Source organism: Triticum aestivum, chromosome 3D (assembly GCF_018294505.1).
Source record: "Triticum aestivum cultivar Chinese Spring chromosome 3D, IWGSC CS RefSeq v2.1, whole genome shotgun sequence".
NCBI lineage: Eukaryota > Viridiplantae > Streptophyta > Magnoliopsida > Poales > Poaceae > Triticum > Triticum aestivum.
Window position 1 is genome coordinate 580,205,717 of NC_057802.1, and position 16,913 is coordinate 580,222,629.

General features: G+C 47.4%; 1 protein-coding gene across 1 annotated transcript; it reads left to right on the forward strand.

Moving 5' to 3' along the window:
• Positions 1-1,031: 1,031 nt before the first annotated feature.
• On the forward strand, positions 1,032-10,153 carry LOC123076568 (uncharacterized). The gene is made up of 12 exons (XM_044498743.1): positions 1,032-2,103; positions 4,123-4,195; positions 4,283-4,502; positions 5,719-5,806; positions 6,143-6,235; positions 6,679-6,767; positions 7,625-7,714; positions 7,822-8,236; positions 8,317-8,510; positions 8,829-9,192; positions 9,293-9,528; positions 9,664-10,153. Exons 1-12 carry the CDS (start codon positions 1,032-1,034, stop codon positions 9,967-9,969), a joined length of 3,240 nt encoding a protein of 1,079 aa, XP_044354678.1. The 3' UTR covers positions 9,970-10,153.
• Positions 10,154-16,913: the final 6,760 nt, after the last annotated feature.

The window sequence follows — 16,913 nt, forward strand, 5'->3', positions numbered from 1 at the left end:
CTTATCCTCTCAGGCTCTCTTTCAAATCAGTCCATGTTATTCTGTCTATTTGCGGACCGTTATGTTGTGCCACGTCACCCCTTCTGGCGGGACCCACCTGTCATAATCGTGCTCAAAACAGCCTAAGCCGGCGACTAGTGTTTTTTGCAAAAAATTATGAAAAAAATTAGTGCTTTTTGGCACAATTCCGTAAACGTGTGGCTCCTGCAAACCTAGCCTGAAGTGTTGATGTTTTTTGCAATTCACTCACTTAACAGTATCGCAATCACATTTTGTTCCTTTTTTTTATTAGATCATACAGAAAAATTATGCACTCAAATACTTTCCATGTGAAGATACAACTATCATACTCCAGCTGCCGAGGAAGAACAAGAATTGGAAGTGTAAATTTCGTATCAGGGCATCCAGCATGTGTAATGCAGGCCGGCGCACCCTTTATTTAGGAAATTTTGTGCATGACACTCATGTTAGGGAGGGTGATATCTGTCTTTTTCAACCAATAACAAATGTTATGCAAAGAAGATTCATAATGACAGTCCATCTACTACAAAAAGAGAGCATTGCTCATTCCTCTGGTGGAAGAACTGACATTGGGTCAAATCACGGAAGTACAAGTGCCAAGATGGGCGGCGTTAAGGAGAAACCACCTGCCGATGGTACTAAAATGTTACCACTGCTCGGATTCATAGTGACAGTGCTCGGATGAGCTGTTAAACACATAAATGTGTCACGCATTGGAGACGTACAGGAGGTTGAGTATTTCTATAGGATAGCTAGGCGCATAGGATATTCTGTTGTAACTACTAGCTAGTTTATCTCTTATTTTTCTTCCTCCTCAAGTTGTATCTCAACAAACTCTTGTACGCGCATCTCAGATTCGCACCCTGCCTATTTAACACGCATCACGTCGCCCTAGATCGGGTAAGATGTTTCCGCTAACGCACATGGTAATCAGAGCACATGGTAACGCACATGTTTCCGCTAACGCACATGGTAATCTAGCCTCCATCATCTCCACCCGTGCCGAAACCATGTCTTCCTCCTCCGGTGCCGCCCAGTCCAATCTCAATGGGCAGGTCATCGAGAAGCTTTCCCGCATGCACTACGTGCTGTGGCGCACGCAGATCACACCCCAACTGCGTGGCGCCAGTGTCTTCGACTACATCGACGACACATCACCGGAGCCGGCCAAGCTCCGCGCCGCCAAGGACAAGGACGGCAAGGACACCTTCGAGCCCAACCCTCTCCACCCTCTCTGGGTCAGGGAGGACCAGCAGGTGCTCGACTTCCTCCTCAGCAACCACTCCAAGGAGGTGCTGGTCACGGTGACCACGGTCACCATGGCGAAGGCGCTCTGGACGACGCTGGCGGGCATGTACTCGTCGCAGTCGCTAAGCCGCGTCAACAACATCCGGACCTCCCTCATCAACGCACAGAAAGGTACCCAATCCGCCGCCACCTACTTCGCCTACATGCGTGGCCTCGCCGACGAGCTGGCCGCGGCGGGCAAGCCGATCCAGGATGATGAGCTGATCTCCTATATCCTCCATGGGCTGGATCTGGAGTACCAGCCCCTGGTCTCAGCCCTCGACGCCCGCGTCTCACCCGCCTCCCTCGATGAGATCTTCGCCACGCTCAGCAACTTCGACCAACGCATGGCGCAATTCCACGGTGCGGGCGGCCACTCCTTCAAGTCGTCCGCAAACGCTGCAACCCGCGGACATGGCGGTGCACGTTCCCGCGGCTGTTCCCGCGGTAGGGGGCGGTCTGGCGGCAGCGGCAACAACGGTGGGTGCTTCAACAACAAGGCTCGCCGCGGAGGCGGCGAAGACTCTGGTCGATCTCACCCGGACTCGCCTCGCTGCCAGATATGTAGCAAGCCGGGCCACACCGCAAAAGACTGCTGGTACCGCTATGACGAGGACGAGGATGACTCTCAAGACGATGACAAGGTCGCTGCAGTGGACGACGGCTCCTACGGCATCGACACCAACTGGTATGTCGATAGCGGCGCCACCAACCACATCACCAACAAACTTGAGAAGGTGACCATGAAGGAAAGGTACCGTGGAAAGGATCAAATCCACACGGCCAGTGGAGAAGGTATGCGGATAAATCACATTGGTCATTCAATATTTAGTACCCCTGGTCGCAATATTCATCTCAAGAAAATCTTGCATGTTCCTAGTGCTGCCAAAAGTCTTCTTTCTGTTAACCGAATTGCCTTACATAATCATGTCTTCCTCGAGTTTCACCCTTATTTCTTTTAGATTAAGGATCAGGAAACAAAGAAAATCCTCTATCGAGGTAGATGTGTTCGAGGGCTTTATCCGTTGATCCCGGTGCGTAGAAGACTCAATAAACAAGTCTATGATGTTATCAAGCTTTCATCAACACGGTGGCATGATAGATTAGGACATGCTTCTTTCTCTCTAGTTGAAAATTTGCTTAGGAAAAATAAGCTCCCATTTGTGGTTGAGCGACATAATGAAACTATTTGTGATTCGTGCCAAAGAGCGAAAAGTCATCAACTACCATATCCCATATCTGCTAGTGTTTCTACCAAACCGTTGCAACTTATATTTTCTGATGTGTGGGGTCCGGCCCCCACCTTTGTTGGTAGACACTCTTATTACGTCAGTTTCATTGATGACTATAGTAAATTCTCGTGGATTTATCTCCTTAAGCATAGATCCGAAGTGTTTCAAGTTTTTCAAAACTTCCAAGCTCTTGTTGAACGCAAGTTCGACAGCAAAATCAATGTTGTCCAATCAGACTGGGGGGGGGGGGGGAGTACGAGAAGTTAAACTCCTTCCAAACCCTTGGCATATCACACCACGTATCATGCCCTCATGCGCACCAGCAGAACGGCTCAGCCGAGTGAAAACATCGTCACATAGTCGAAGTTGGCCTTGCTCTTCTTGCAGGAGCATCCATGCCTCTCAAATTCTGGGATGAGGCTTTTCTCACAGCCGTCCAACTCATAAACATCCTTCCTAGTCGTGTCATCAACAATGAAACACCACTAGAAAGACTTCTCCATGAAAAACCAAACTATCAATCTCTCCGTGTTTTTGGGTGCGCATGCTGGCCCAATCTTCGTCCCTACAACAAACGTAAACTCATGTTCCGTTTCACCAAATGTGTGTTCCTTGGCTATAGCTCCCAACACAAAGGTGTCAAGTGTCTGGAGGTCTCCACGGGTCGAGTCTACGTCACTATGGATGCGGTATTCGATGAAACACAGTTTTCCTTTGCCGATCTTCATCCTAACGCCGGTGCGCTTCTTCACAAAGAAATTCTTCTTTTGCCCTCACATCTCACCGGTCGTGATCAAGGGGGGAACGATATTGATGATCACTTGTTGACTAATCCCGCTGATACGTTGCATGAGCCTTGTGTTGATGAAACAGGGACAGAACCAGGAACAAATGGCGAAAAAAATGAAGAAGAAAGAGCAAATTTCGGCCCTTATTTCATGTGTCCAGAAACAGGAGACAAAACCTCCTCGGGATCAGCGTAGCGTCAGGAAATCCGATCCCCCTCGGGATCTGTTGCAACAGACACAGGATCTCCCTCGGGATCCAGCGCAGCAGGCGCGGCTGCGGCTGCAGGCGCACGCGCCGCAGCGCCCGTCTCCACAGGCGACACGAGGCCGCCTCTCGGTGGTCGCGACGCGGACCCAGCGGCACGCCAATCCCCTGCTGCCCACTGGCGACGCATGGATGGCTCAGACGACGCGCGCTACCGCAGCCAGCCGGTGTGCTACAAGCGGCGGGCTCCAGTTCGCTCCACCAACGCGGGCCCTGGCGCGGCTCCCAGTGCTGATTCGCCATCATTGAGCGATGATGGGCCGGTCCAGAGGCCGGGATCCTCTGCGGCCTCTTCAGGCGACGTAGTTCAGCCACAAGCCACAGAAGATCCCTCTGGGACAGCCCGCACTGCTGCACCCAGGGGATCTGCCTCGGGATCGGCTCCGTCTGGAACTCCTGTACAGGAGGCTGGTCTTCTGTGGCTATAGACGAGGCTGCGTCATCACCACGGCGCACACGACTACAAAAGGGGTAACGAAACCTATGAACTACAAACATATAGTTAAATATGGCATGATTTGTTCTACAGGAGAACTAGGTGAAACAAACACAGTTGAAGAAGCACTTGGTAATGAGCAATGGAAGAAAGCTATGAATGAAGAGTACACGTCATTGAAGAAAAATAAAACATGAAATTTGGTTCCTCCACAACAAGGTAAAAACTTGATTGACTGCAAGTGGGTATTCAGGATTAAAAGAAAATCTGATGGAACCATTGATCGTTATAAAGCTAGACTCGATGCAAAGGACTTTAAACAGAGATATGGTATAGACTATGAAGACACGTTTAGTCCAGTTGTAAAAGCTGCTACCATTCGTCTTGTCCTGTCTATTGCTGTTTCTAGGGGCTGGAGTCTTAGACAGCTAGATGTGCAGAACGCGTTCCTCCATGGTGGTCTGGAAGAGGAAGTGTACATGGAGTCTTAGATTTGTCTAGATACGGGTGTATCTAACACTAAAACATAACTAGATACATCCGTATTTAGACAAATTTAAGACAAGAATTTTGAAAAAGAGGAAGTATATGCTAGCATGAATGCCGTTATGAACTATAGCTTCGGTCGAGCTAGGGTTGGTATGCAAATATGTTTGTTTGTTGGAAAAATCCATCAGGCAGACCAAATGGGTTGGGCAGTTTGGCGCATGGGCCAGAAAAACGTTGGCGAGGGTGGACGTCGTGTCTACAACAGACCAAAATCGGCAAAAAAAACATACCAGTTTCGTGTCCGTTCGCGTTGCCGCATTGGAGTTGGCCTAAACTCCTGGAATGTGTACTTACCATGCCAAAATGTGAAATAAAGATATAGCTGCATTGAGGCCTTTATTTGAAAACTTCAAAATTCAAACTTTTCAGTTTAAAAAAAATCTGAAAAAATACACATATACCTAGACATAATGTGCTAAATGAATGTAGATTTTCAGGTCAAATGCGTTAAAATGAGAGCTACACAAAAAAGATAAATCTGGGCCTTTTTAGCATACATGTATTGTTCATCCTCAAAGTATATGATTTTGTTTTTTGTGCAGTTCGCAATTTAAACTTTACACATGTGTAATTGAGTTCAGAAAATTTTGAAATTTTCGAAATTAAGGCCTACATGGAGCTTGGTCTCCATAATGCCGCTGCTTTCAGGTTACAAAAGGTCGTAGCTAGAATTCACATGACCTGATCAAAATGCACCGTTTTCTTCGTGCTTGCACGCCCATTTTAGTTTATTCAGTTGGCATGCCACCAATGAAAAATGTCAAAGCTGTGTACGATGAAATAATTTGAAATTTCTTAGGAGTAATATGGATCAAGGGGTAGACACATCTTCTGAAAGAGTTAGAATAAATGAATAAACGGCGTCCATTGATTGATTCAGAGAGCAGATGTTTAATCTCCTTTTTGGAAAAAAAGGAAACGTGTTTGAAGACACCCTGCAATACGGAAGACCCTTCTACTCCCGAGCACATTTTGAGCTTAGGGTGAACAGTAAATTCTCAAAAAAAAACTATTTTTTGGGTGCAAACTTTCATAAATGTTCTCGGTGCAAGCACTAAGAACATTTGTCAATTTTTGCACCAAAAAATGTCAGAATTCTTTGAATGTTTTTACTACTTTATTGTTTTTACTGTTCATTAGGGAGCATATGAGCTCGCGAGGAGATACTCCGCGTCCCCTGCAATATCCTTTCAGTCTGGAGTATATGTCATGAACTCTGTGTCAATATGTAAGATGTTTTTTGGTTTAGATTGGGACTCAGAAACGTCTTTCATTTTGATAGAGGGAGTAGAAAATAGACAGGATATATTCAAATTTCCCATGCGTGAGCATGCTGCTTTTGGGAAAGCGGCCTACCCCTCGTTGGGTGGTAGTACAAGTACCGTCGGGAGTAACTTCCACTTGTTTTGGCAGGGGTAATATGGGGAAGAAGAAAGAGAATAGGTGCTCAGACGGTCAAACTACTAGCTAGTGTCTAGGGAATATGAGAAGTCTATATATAAATGCAACGCAGGCTTAAATGACAGCTCCCTTCATAACTTTATGTCTGTGTGTGCCCTTCCAGTTCCTAGACGCTCTTTCCTCTCCATAAGTAAGATCACCGGATCAGCGTTCCCTTGCACGTTCTTCTACAGCGCAGCAACCTCCAGCACCGGCGGTGAGATTCTTCTGCCAAGTTGTTCTTCTACTATCCTGTTTGCAGTTTATTCATGTCTTCTCTTCTTGTTTTTTAGTTTTTTAGTTTTACTGTTGTTTAGCTTTCTTTTTATTTCTGCTGAATTTCACAAACCGGTAGGATACACAAAGCAGTCATGTTGTGCTACCATGATAGGAATTTCATAAAACTGAATGTTATCTGGTTGTTAACCATTGTTTTTTTTTAAGAGACATCAGTGATTTGATTTAGATCTGCATTGTATCCCCTGGTAACATCGCAAATAATGGAGCCCAGTGATCAACAGATCCAGTATGAAAATTATTGCTCCTATGACAGATCTGCATTTTTTGCAAACTTTCTCCTTTAGTACATGGGCATCTTTTGCAAAATTATTGCTCCTATGATGGATCAGACTGTTCATCTTTGTTCGTTTTATACAGCAGCAAGCAGACGAGGCAGGGTGGCAGCGCTACCACGTACAAGGGCAGAGGAAGACGACCGTGGAGGCGACGCAGGTCACTTCGGCGAGCTGGTAACTCAGTTCTCCAAAGATCCCATGTTTAGCACGTTTTGCACTATCCAATTCATGCTGCAGCCCAAATCAAGCATGGAGGGTACATATGCTCCCAAAATCGAGCTGAGCTCTGATGCATAACATACATATTAGATGCCTGAAACATGAAGTTCGCATATATGTTGTATTTTTCTACAAGCACCAAGTGCATGTACTATGAATCCTATATAAAGATGCTTGAAGCATCAACTTTGCAGATATTCAGAGCTCACATAAACGCAATTGTCAGTTGCATTTGCATATGTCGCATAACTTTGACTTGCAGATCCAGCATACATGCACAGCATACATTGCATGATTGTTAATAACATGCATCGAGCATACTCGGTGTCAACTTGCGAACCACAAATTTGATCACGGAAATTCGACTTCAGCAGGCACTCATCTTTACTTTTCTTCTCAGAACATTTAGTCCAAATACAAAACATTCAGTACTAGCACCCATAGTCACACTTGAAATTCAGTCCCAGCACTGAGCGCACAAGCATGCATCTGCTCATACCCCATGTTTGAGCAACAGAAAGAAAGGCAGAAGGGGGGAAATATCCCAAAATTTCAAATGTCCCATATAGGCAATATGCTTTTCACATGGGACATTTAGAAACTTAAATACAAAGACAAGAAGGGCATAAGATCAGTGTCAACTGAAGTGGGGCATAGGCATATGATCCAAATATCATGGGCATATGAACAAATCCCCTCAAAATATTTAGGGCGTCATACTGACTGTGAACGGAGAGAGCATCATACTGATCTTGAATGATTTTAGGGAATCATTAGTTATGCAATCACATTATATATGGTTCGTTTTACAGAACATATCCAAGATGAGTAATCCATGTGAATGCTGCCGGATCAAGCTTAAGTTTCTAAGGCAGATCAATGGCAACTTCATGCACAGCCTGGTTAGTTATTTCTGTCTTTCCTAATTTCTTAGTTCAGTGGGCTGTCTGATGTTTAAAGTTTTTTTTGCTGCCTCAAACATTTTTTGCAACATTCCTTCTTGTTACAGGTCATACCAGAGTGGTTTGTGAACCAATTTGGAGGAAAGATATGGGGAACAGTCAGACTAGAAACCTCTGATGGTAACATGTATGATGTTGGAGTCACTGAGAGTATGAACAGAACAATCTTGAAGTCTGGATGGTCATCATTTGTTGATGCCAATCAAATAGAAGAGAACTATTCATTGATGTTTCGATACCTTGGAAATGCCCGCTTTGAGGTTACAATATTTGATTCCAATGGTAAAGAGAATACCTGGTGCTGTTCTGGGATGAGAAATGCCTCTGGTGTTCACAAGCCAAGCTCATTTGATGTTGATAATTCTAGTAGCCGTGGTGGTACTACTCAGTCTTCAGCAAGCGAAGGATCAGATTCAGATGGAAGCCAGAAGGAAAGATCTTATTCTTCTGAAGAATCGTCAGGTTAAGATGTTAAATTGTGTACTCAGATTTTTCAGTACCCTCCACCACACCTTCTCTTACTGTTGAATTGTTTTTTACAGCAGAAGACAATCTGTCTATAGACAATCCAGTGGAGTCCGATGATGTTAGGAATTATTATGTCTTATCAGGGCAGTGCGATCTTACAGAAGCACAGGAGTTGAAATTACATGCATTTGTACAGAAGATTGGACCGGAAATCCCTATGCTTGTTGTACTGATGAAGAAGAGTAATGTGAAACGCAATGGTGATCTGGTACGCTAGTTTTACCATACACGTTTTGTATGAACTGCTCTCCTATGTCTGTAGCTACTTGCAGTTTCTTGGTATGATACTATATTTATGAAAGTCAGTGTTCAGGTTCTAACTATCACAAACCTCTGAAGGATATGCTTGGACAAAATGCATACACATTACTAAATCTACATTATTATTTCCTTATCAGTTGAATCCATGTATGTTAGAGCAATTTAGCCTTTGCCATAGTCTTAACATCATAATTATTTAATACTCGGCTATAATATAAAACAGCACAACAGTATTACTAATACTTTATATCTATTTTGCCATTAGGTAATACGTAAGGATTATGCACACAAGTACTTGCCATGCAAAGATACAAATATCATACTCCAGGTGCCTAGGAAGAACAAGGTTTGGGAGTGCAAGTTCCGTATCAGGCCATCTGGCTCGACTGATGCTGGTCGGCGCAACCTTTCTTTGGGCGACTTTGTTGGTGACAATCGCATTAGGGAGGGCGATATCTGCCTCTTTGATCCAATGACAAATGCTAAGCAGAAAAGATTCACAATGACAGTCCACATCCTTGGCAAATTGAGTAGTGGTCATTCCACTGGAAGAACAACTGACATTGGCTCTAATCGTGGAAGGAGAAGCACCAAGATGGGCAGTGTTAAGACCAAACCACCTATCAATGGTATGTCAACGCACCACTAAGATGTTGCCACTTCTAGGATGCATGTGTCACACTTCAGTTCATGTTATAATATGTTTGATTCATGTGAAAATTTGTACAGGTGAGGAGTACTCTTCACAACATGAAGAGTGTGGTGTATCTGATAATTCTGAAGAATGTTCTGAGCCTCCCTTCATGTTGCCTCACAGATCTTGTCTAACACCAGCACAGGAGAACAAAGTACTGGAGAAAATTAAAGACATTGAGTCAGACTCAGAATTGCCCTTTTATGTTGCTATCATGGGCAAGATCAATGTATGTCGGGGCAGCAGCCATTACATTGACCCTCCCATCCTGGTAAGTTCAGGGACACCATTTTGTGTCACAGCCTGTCAGTTCCTCGAGTCCATCAGCATCATTTGATAAGATAAATAGGAAGAAAAATTCCCCAAGTACATTCTAATATTTTCCCCTTGTTATGTATGTAAACAGAACTTTGGGTTTCGGTATGCGGCTAGGTATCTTGGCGAGAAGTTTGCTGCTGGCCATCATGGTGGCAAGTGTAATGCAATCAACTTAGTACTTCAGCGGGAGGGGAAGAGCAGACCATGGCCTACCAAGCTGCGATATACACATGTCATGCGAGCCTCGAGCCAGCAGATGAGGGTTATCAAAGGATGGCCGTCTTTCGCCCGCGACAACCGCCTGCGGGAGGGGGACCTCTGCCTCTTCAAGCTGATGGAGAACGAGGAGCAGTTGACGATGATGGTCTACATCATTCGCCGTGAGAAATGTTAGCCTGAAAGCATGTCTTGCATGCTTGCTGCTATGATGATTTTGAACTTTGGGACTGCAAAACTGTGTGTGGTAGTGTGTCTTATCTGCAAAAGGGGGAGCAGTACATCAAGAAACTTATATGTTCATCATTAGACCATTATATTGTTGGTTTCTTAGTTCTGTGAGGACTTTGTTAATTTGAGAGTAATTTGGAGGGCTCAAGTTTAAACAACCTGTGATGTGTTGCCAATTGCTGATGTTTGAAGGCACTGTTTTTGAATGTGGGTTCTCTCCAGCAGCATACAAGATACTGTGCTGGGGTGAAACCGGGAATGGGTGCCATGAAAGAATTGTGGCACACTAGAGTGCCTGTATCTTTAAAGTATGACTCTATTTAGTTTCAACCAATTGAGACGTGATCATGCATGCAGGCGAAAAAGTTTCTTTTCAGCAAGGATGCAGGCATCAATCAGCTATATAGCATATCCAGCAGAACCCTGAAACAGTTTTGAGGGGCTTTGGTGAGGGGGCATTGACAAGGCCACGTTGGCGGCTCGTTCTGACGGCACGCCTCGTCGTTCAGTAGTCTCAGAATCTCAATGTAATTTTTATTATGCTTGAGATGCTTTGTACTTCCGCTAAACATTTAAAATATATCTTACCCTTTTTGTTAAAGAAAACCTAGCATGCTGGCGCCCCCGGCTCCACCCACTCCTATGTGCTCCACGGCCTGCCCCTCCCCCTCCAGCGCAAGCCGTGCCGACGAGCTCGGCTTGCTAGACTCCAACCCGTCGCCCTCCGATTAGTCCTGCCATGGCTCCCCCACCTATCGACAGGTGTTGTGCGGCTCCCCTTAGTCCTTGCCCGAGACCTTGCTTAATTTGAGATCCAATGGAAGAGCAGGCCGCCGCGCATGATCAAGAGGGCTAGGAGATTGTTCTTAGCCGCCGCAGCCGTATGCAGCGTCCATGATGCTCTAATCCGTGAGGAGCCCGGTGATGGTACAGCCGCGCCCGCCGCAACGCGATGTGGAGGACGATCTCATCCACGTCGACCGTGTCGCGTAGAAACGAATCTCAGCAGTCATCGGTGATGGATCCGCCACAGGACGTGGCACTGCTGCTTAGTAGGATCGAAAGGGGAGGCGGGGAGAGGAGGTGAGAGAGTGGAGTGCAGTGTTGACTTCGATTTATGGTTCATCCGGAGTGGGATTATTTGTGAGGGCTGGCTGCGCCAGGGTGGGCCGGTCCGACGTGGTGGACGCGCTTGGACCTGTCCGGCTTTCCCGGATTTGGCAGAGTTTGAGGGTCCGTCGGCCCAGACGTCTGCGGCCGGTCTGGGAAGCCCGATTGGGTCACGTTTTTGTGACTGGACTTGGTAAGTTGGAGGAGTCCGACTATAAAGTATAGTTTTTTTTTTCACGGAGGCATGCCTCATTTGGGAGTTCGGCACAGGCCCTAAATTGTGATGGCCCGGCCCTGCACCGCATGCGGCCGTAAGTTAGTGAAAATTGTCAAATCTGATCCTTCTTCAAAATTTTAACAATGAACCTGATTTCAAAATTTCTCAGAAAATGACTTATTTGCACGAGGCCCCGGCCCGTGGTGCCATGCTGTGTAGCATAGCATGGTGCCCCAGGCCGAGACGTCATGCAGATGTGTCTATTTGATGAAAAAGGATCTTCTCTCCCGCGCTTTATATGTAAAGCAACCATCACCATAACATCCGAGCAAATCGATACAGATGCTCCATCACTGCACACAACACATACAGGCAGCGACACATCACCCTAACGACTACCAAGCATCCTAAAGATGCATGAAGAAGAACCGCATGAGCCGACGGAGACCATCACCAAGATGAGCGGTCCACCGAGGAGAGGTGAGACGGACAACAAGACGATGCCTTCAAGAAGGTCACGACCATTGATAGCCACCACCATCTGATCCTGAAGATCATGTTTTCACCCAGAGCATCATGAAAAGGAGTGGGAAACACCGCGACGGAGCTGTAGGTTGGACAAAGACGTCCACGAAAGCCACCACCGTCGCCCAGTACACGGACTCGGCAAGTGATGGACACCGGTGCTCATACCCCTCTATCGCATCCCAGCTCCGCCAACCACCCGCAGCCATGACGCCATAGTCATAGATAGCCACAAGGGAGCCCTCCCGCGCTGTGCACCAGGGTCTCGCCGCCAGAGCCCGACCGGGCAACGGGCGCACACATTGAACCGCTACCGCACTGGCCCCCCGCCAGCGAGCCACGACAAGGGAGGCCCTCCGCGACCCGCAGCACCAGGGGCGGATATGGACACGCCACCGCGAAGGAACAGCCGCCACCACCAACCTCCAGCTTGCACCACCGCCATGCCACCCGTCGCACGGTCGCCATGCCACCGTCGCCGGCCAACTCCAGAGCGCCGCTGCACTGCAGTGCCTGGCACCGAGCGTCGCATCCTGGCCAGAGACTTTTGGCATGGGTCGCATCCCCCGCACGAGGAAACGAAGGAGCCAGCCGCCGGCGGCGACGACCGGGCTTCGCCCGTTCGCGCCCCTGGTGGCGGTGAGGGGAGCAGGCTCGGCGACGACACTAGTGTCGGCCTCCCGGACGCTCGCGGGAGGAGGGGAAAGCGAGGTGTGTCGGGCATTTTGGATCCAATGAAAAATCAGATGTGGCCATTTTATGATACTAGCACAAATGCCCGTGCTTTGCAACGGGGTATAGCAAGTTTATATGACACCCTAAAAATTATCAACAACTATCGTCAACATAAATATACAGATCCTCTGCTATCCAACCTCGACTGGATAAACCTGTAGTGGTAGATAGTTTAACATGCGCTACATTACATATTCTGTCAGAAGTATAGCACCACAAACATCATAAGTGATCCAAGTTTTCACATGCACAAGTGCAAAAGACTGTAAAAGTGTATCCTTTAACCATACAAAAATTCCAGGGATGTAAAATTTAGAAGCTGCGACAGATTGACACTCACCTGCTGTTTTCAGCAAAAAAATGTTCTACAAGATATGCATAGGAACCTTCCATATGGATAGGGCACTTTGATCAATACTCTCAACTGCGACTGGAAGATATAGTATTCTTTACATACGTTAGGTATTTTTAAGTTAATGCAACCAATTTACAAGCCCTGTAAATCAAGTCCTTCTGTTTCTTCCATCAAGCCTTGTGTGCAATAATATGAGCGCATGAAACTCCATCGTCTATCGGTATTATACAATAAGCATAGCATAACCCGTGGTTGCAACAATATGAGCACATGCAACTCTCTCTTCATTTATCACCAACAAGATAAAAGCCTGGCACATAATGATCTGGTCTTCAAATATTAAAAATAAGTTATATTTTTTAAATTAAACAATTGAATTTTACATTCTAGTGAATGAAGCAGGATAAACTATGGCGAATGAAAGAAATTAAGCTGGAATCATGCTCATAAAAATTGTATAAAATAATATATGCAGATCATCCTCTTCCCTACGAGAAAAAACACTCTCATGAGATTTTTGAAGCTCTGTTCTCCTTGTCTCTCTCTCTCTCTCCCTAGTTTTTCCTCCAGCCCAGCTGAGCCTACCAGCGCCTGCCGGCCCATCTCCTAACCAAAGCCCGCGTAAACCCTTCTAAACCTAGCTGCACAGGAGCCATCACTCCATCCCCTCACAGCCACTCGATCCCAACTCTTTGCCTCAAAAAAAAAAACTCGATCCCAACTCTCTCTCCCTCCCGGTCCCCTTTGACGACTCTCTCCCTCACCCCGATCTCCTTTCGCGCCGCTGAGGTGGGGGCTCGATCCCGAGCGCCCGTCCGTCGCTCCTGCCGGCGTCCGTCGTCGCCAGACAGACCCCGCTGCCTCTTCTTCCCTTCCTGCCGCCGAGGACGGGGCTGGATCTCGTGAGCGCCCATCCGCCGCTCCTGCTGGCGTCCCTCGCCGCCGGCCGACGGGACGGATGGACCCCGCCGCCTCTTCTTCCCTTCCTCTCCGCCTGCTCGCTCCTCCAACCGGCCGTCCAGCACGCCGTCATCTTCTTGCAGCGGCACCGCCGTTCTCTGCTCCCTGGCGCTCTTTCCCGCACGCCATCTCCACCTCTTGCCCCGCCGTCTGCTGCCTACGTCGCCGACCTCCTCGTGTATCTCCTGTGAACGAGCGGCACAATTTTTTTTTTATATTACGATTTTGTTTATATAAATCGTAAAAGCGTATTATGACATAAGAAGAAAGCGTATTGTGACGATGAACCCGACAAAGTCAATCTGTGCTTTATTATTAGGGAGAGATATATTTTTAAAACCGGTCTATTTTGTCCTAAATTAAAAAAAAAGGCCCAAATCTGTCAATTTTCACCGCGAGTTGCTCCTCCCCTGCCAGCCGACGCAAGCATTCCACCTGCCGCACCTACATCAACACTCTGACTGCTTCCCCTCCGGCCGCTCGGATGATCGGCGGCGGGATAGACGCTGGGTGTCGTGCTCTCCGTCCTGGGCCCGCCGGCCTCGGATGCATCAGCCGTGAGGGCAGGGATCTCGCTTCCATCCCGACCCCGCGCTAGCTCGTCGTGCCCCCGTCCCCATCCCAGTGACTCCAAACGGTGATGATTCGGCTGCGCTGGGGCATCGTGGATAGGGACGGTCGACGGGGAGGGCCAAGGGTGGAAGCAGAGTCATGCGCGGTGGGCATTCGCATCCTCTTCCTTGTATTTTTTTCTTCTCCCCCTACCGGTATGTCCATGGTGGATTATCTCATAGTAATATAACTGTAGATTGGTTCTGGCTGGAATCCTTGCATAATACTAGTGGAATCTTCCGGATTGCAGGCAATGACACCCAGTAGCCGGAGTATGTGACTAGAAATTATTCACTGGTTCTATTACGGTATTAGCTGGTACTTGTCACTGCTTTAGTCCATAATTGGATAATATGGGAGGCAATTATATGCATCTTTTCGAGAAAAATAATCAACAATAATACTATTCATCATCCAGGGTGCAGAATAAGTTATTCTTCATCCTAAGTAACTTTACGGTCGTTTCATAAATAAATTACATTCGGAATACAAATAGTTATATTCATATTGGTTCACTACATAAAATTTGGCATAAGAAAACAAAAATATAGGTCATAAGACCAGAAAAGTTGCATTTTATGTATATTTTACACCATGTTTTTACATTTGTAATTTTACGTTACAAAAAATATTTTTACGGCGACTATATGTTTTCTTACGGATTTTCTTTACGTATGAAATAAGAAAAAATTTACAGAACATAAAGTTACGGTGCATTGATATTAAATTATAGGGGATGAAGAATAATATATCATATCATGCTCAATTAACAGTTGGACTCTGGATTATATAACTGCTGGTAATGTCTTGGTTGTGTACACAGTGATTTTCATTAGCTACCTTAGCAGGATGTAAACATCCGGAATCGGTTCTTACCATGATGCTTTCTAGATACAACTAATGAAGCTAGACACATCTTCTGAAACATGTTAGAATATAAATGAGTCAGCGGCATGTATTGATTGATGCAGAGATTAGAAGTTTAATCTCCTTTTCAAAAAAGAAGACACCTGCAATATCCTTTCAATCCGGAGTAGTTTTCTTAGAAAAAGAGGAAACACCTCCGGCCTCTGCATCTGGGCGATGCATATGGCCATTTTATTTATTATTCACAAAGACCTTATAAAGTAATATAACAGTAAGCCCGAGGCCACTATCTAGACGACACCTGTCGCTACTCCTATCGTCTTGATGAAGGTATGCCGAATATCCAGGCCAAAATACCAAACAGACATCGCACGAAAGCCTAACATCTAACGCCAGATGCCCCATCCAAGCCACATAGGCGGGACTGGGTAACACTCCGGTCCGGCGCACTCTCAGTGAATACCACATACACACACGCTACAAAGGGCCGTCACCTCCGTCTTCCATCGATCCATCCTCAAAGCATAAACTGACGCATCGACCTTGTCAGGCCTCTTTGCCATTGACGCCACCACGATGCCAGACAACGTTGACCTCCTGCGCGTGTCCATCACCACACATCTGACGCCAAGCCTCCACTGCTCAATGCGGCTGAGAACCGCCGCCATGAATATGTAGAAAGAAACACCGCTCCACCGAAGAAGCCGTCCGTTGGTCCCTCGAGCCCGAGTGCATCTCCAAGAATGCCGCCCCCAAGGGGGTAACGACACATGATTGCCGCGTCATCCGATCAACTAATCTAGGGTTTCCCCCGGAGGTATTGGGTGGGATTGGGAGCTTCACCTCGATGATGTCTTCATGAAGGAAACGATATTAAGGGCATGGTCATCACCGGCTCCGGCCAACGACCGAAGACTAAGTTTTCACCGTCCCAAGAAAACCACCTGACAACCTGTGCACTGTCTCGACCGCCTTCAAAGCCCCACATCTAGCCGCCTAGATCCGCGACCAACCGCAACAGCAATGCCACCGTAGGAGCCCTGGCGCACCGGCCACTGCCTGAGTGTGCCACCACTGGAGCCTGGGAGGAGGGCTCCCACCCCACCTCGCCAAACCGCGAGAGCCGCCGAGATGGATCCTGCACGCTCGTCACCGTCTCTGATCTGAACCAATCCATAGCAAAAACCACGAGATCGCCAACGCAGATCCGCCTTGGACAGGGACTGCACCACGCCATGCCGCCGCGGGAAGCCTGAGCTTCACCCGCCACAACCTTCCAGGACCGCCGCCCTGGGATCCAGCCGCCACCGACAGGCCGAGCCGCCGACCACTGCGACCAAGGCCGCCATGACCCTGCGAGCCCACCGAGCAGCCGGCGCCACCAGATCTTCCTCAAAGCCTAGCAGCTCCGCCGCCTCCGCCCAGCACCACGCCGCCACCTTGCGCCGTCGCCCGAGACGAACAGCAGCGCCGCCGCGACGCAGATCAGGGAAGGAAACGGCCCGACGCC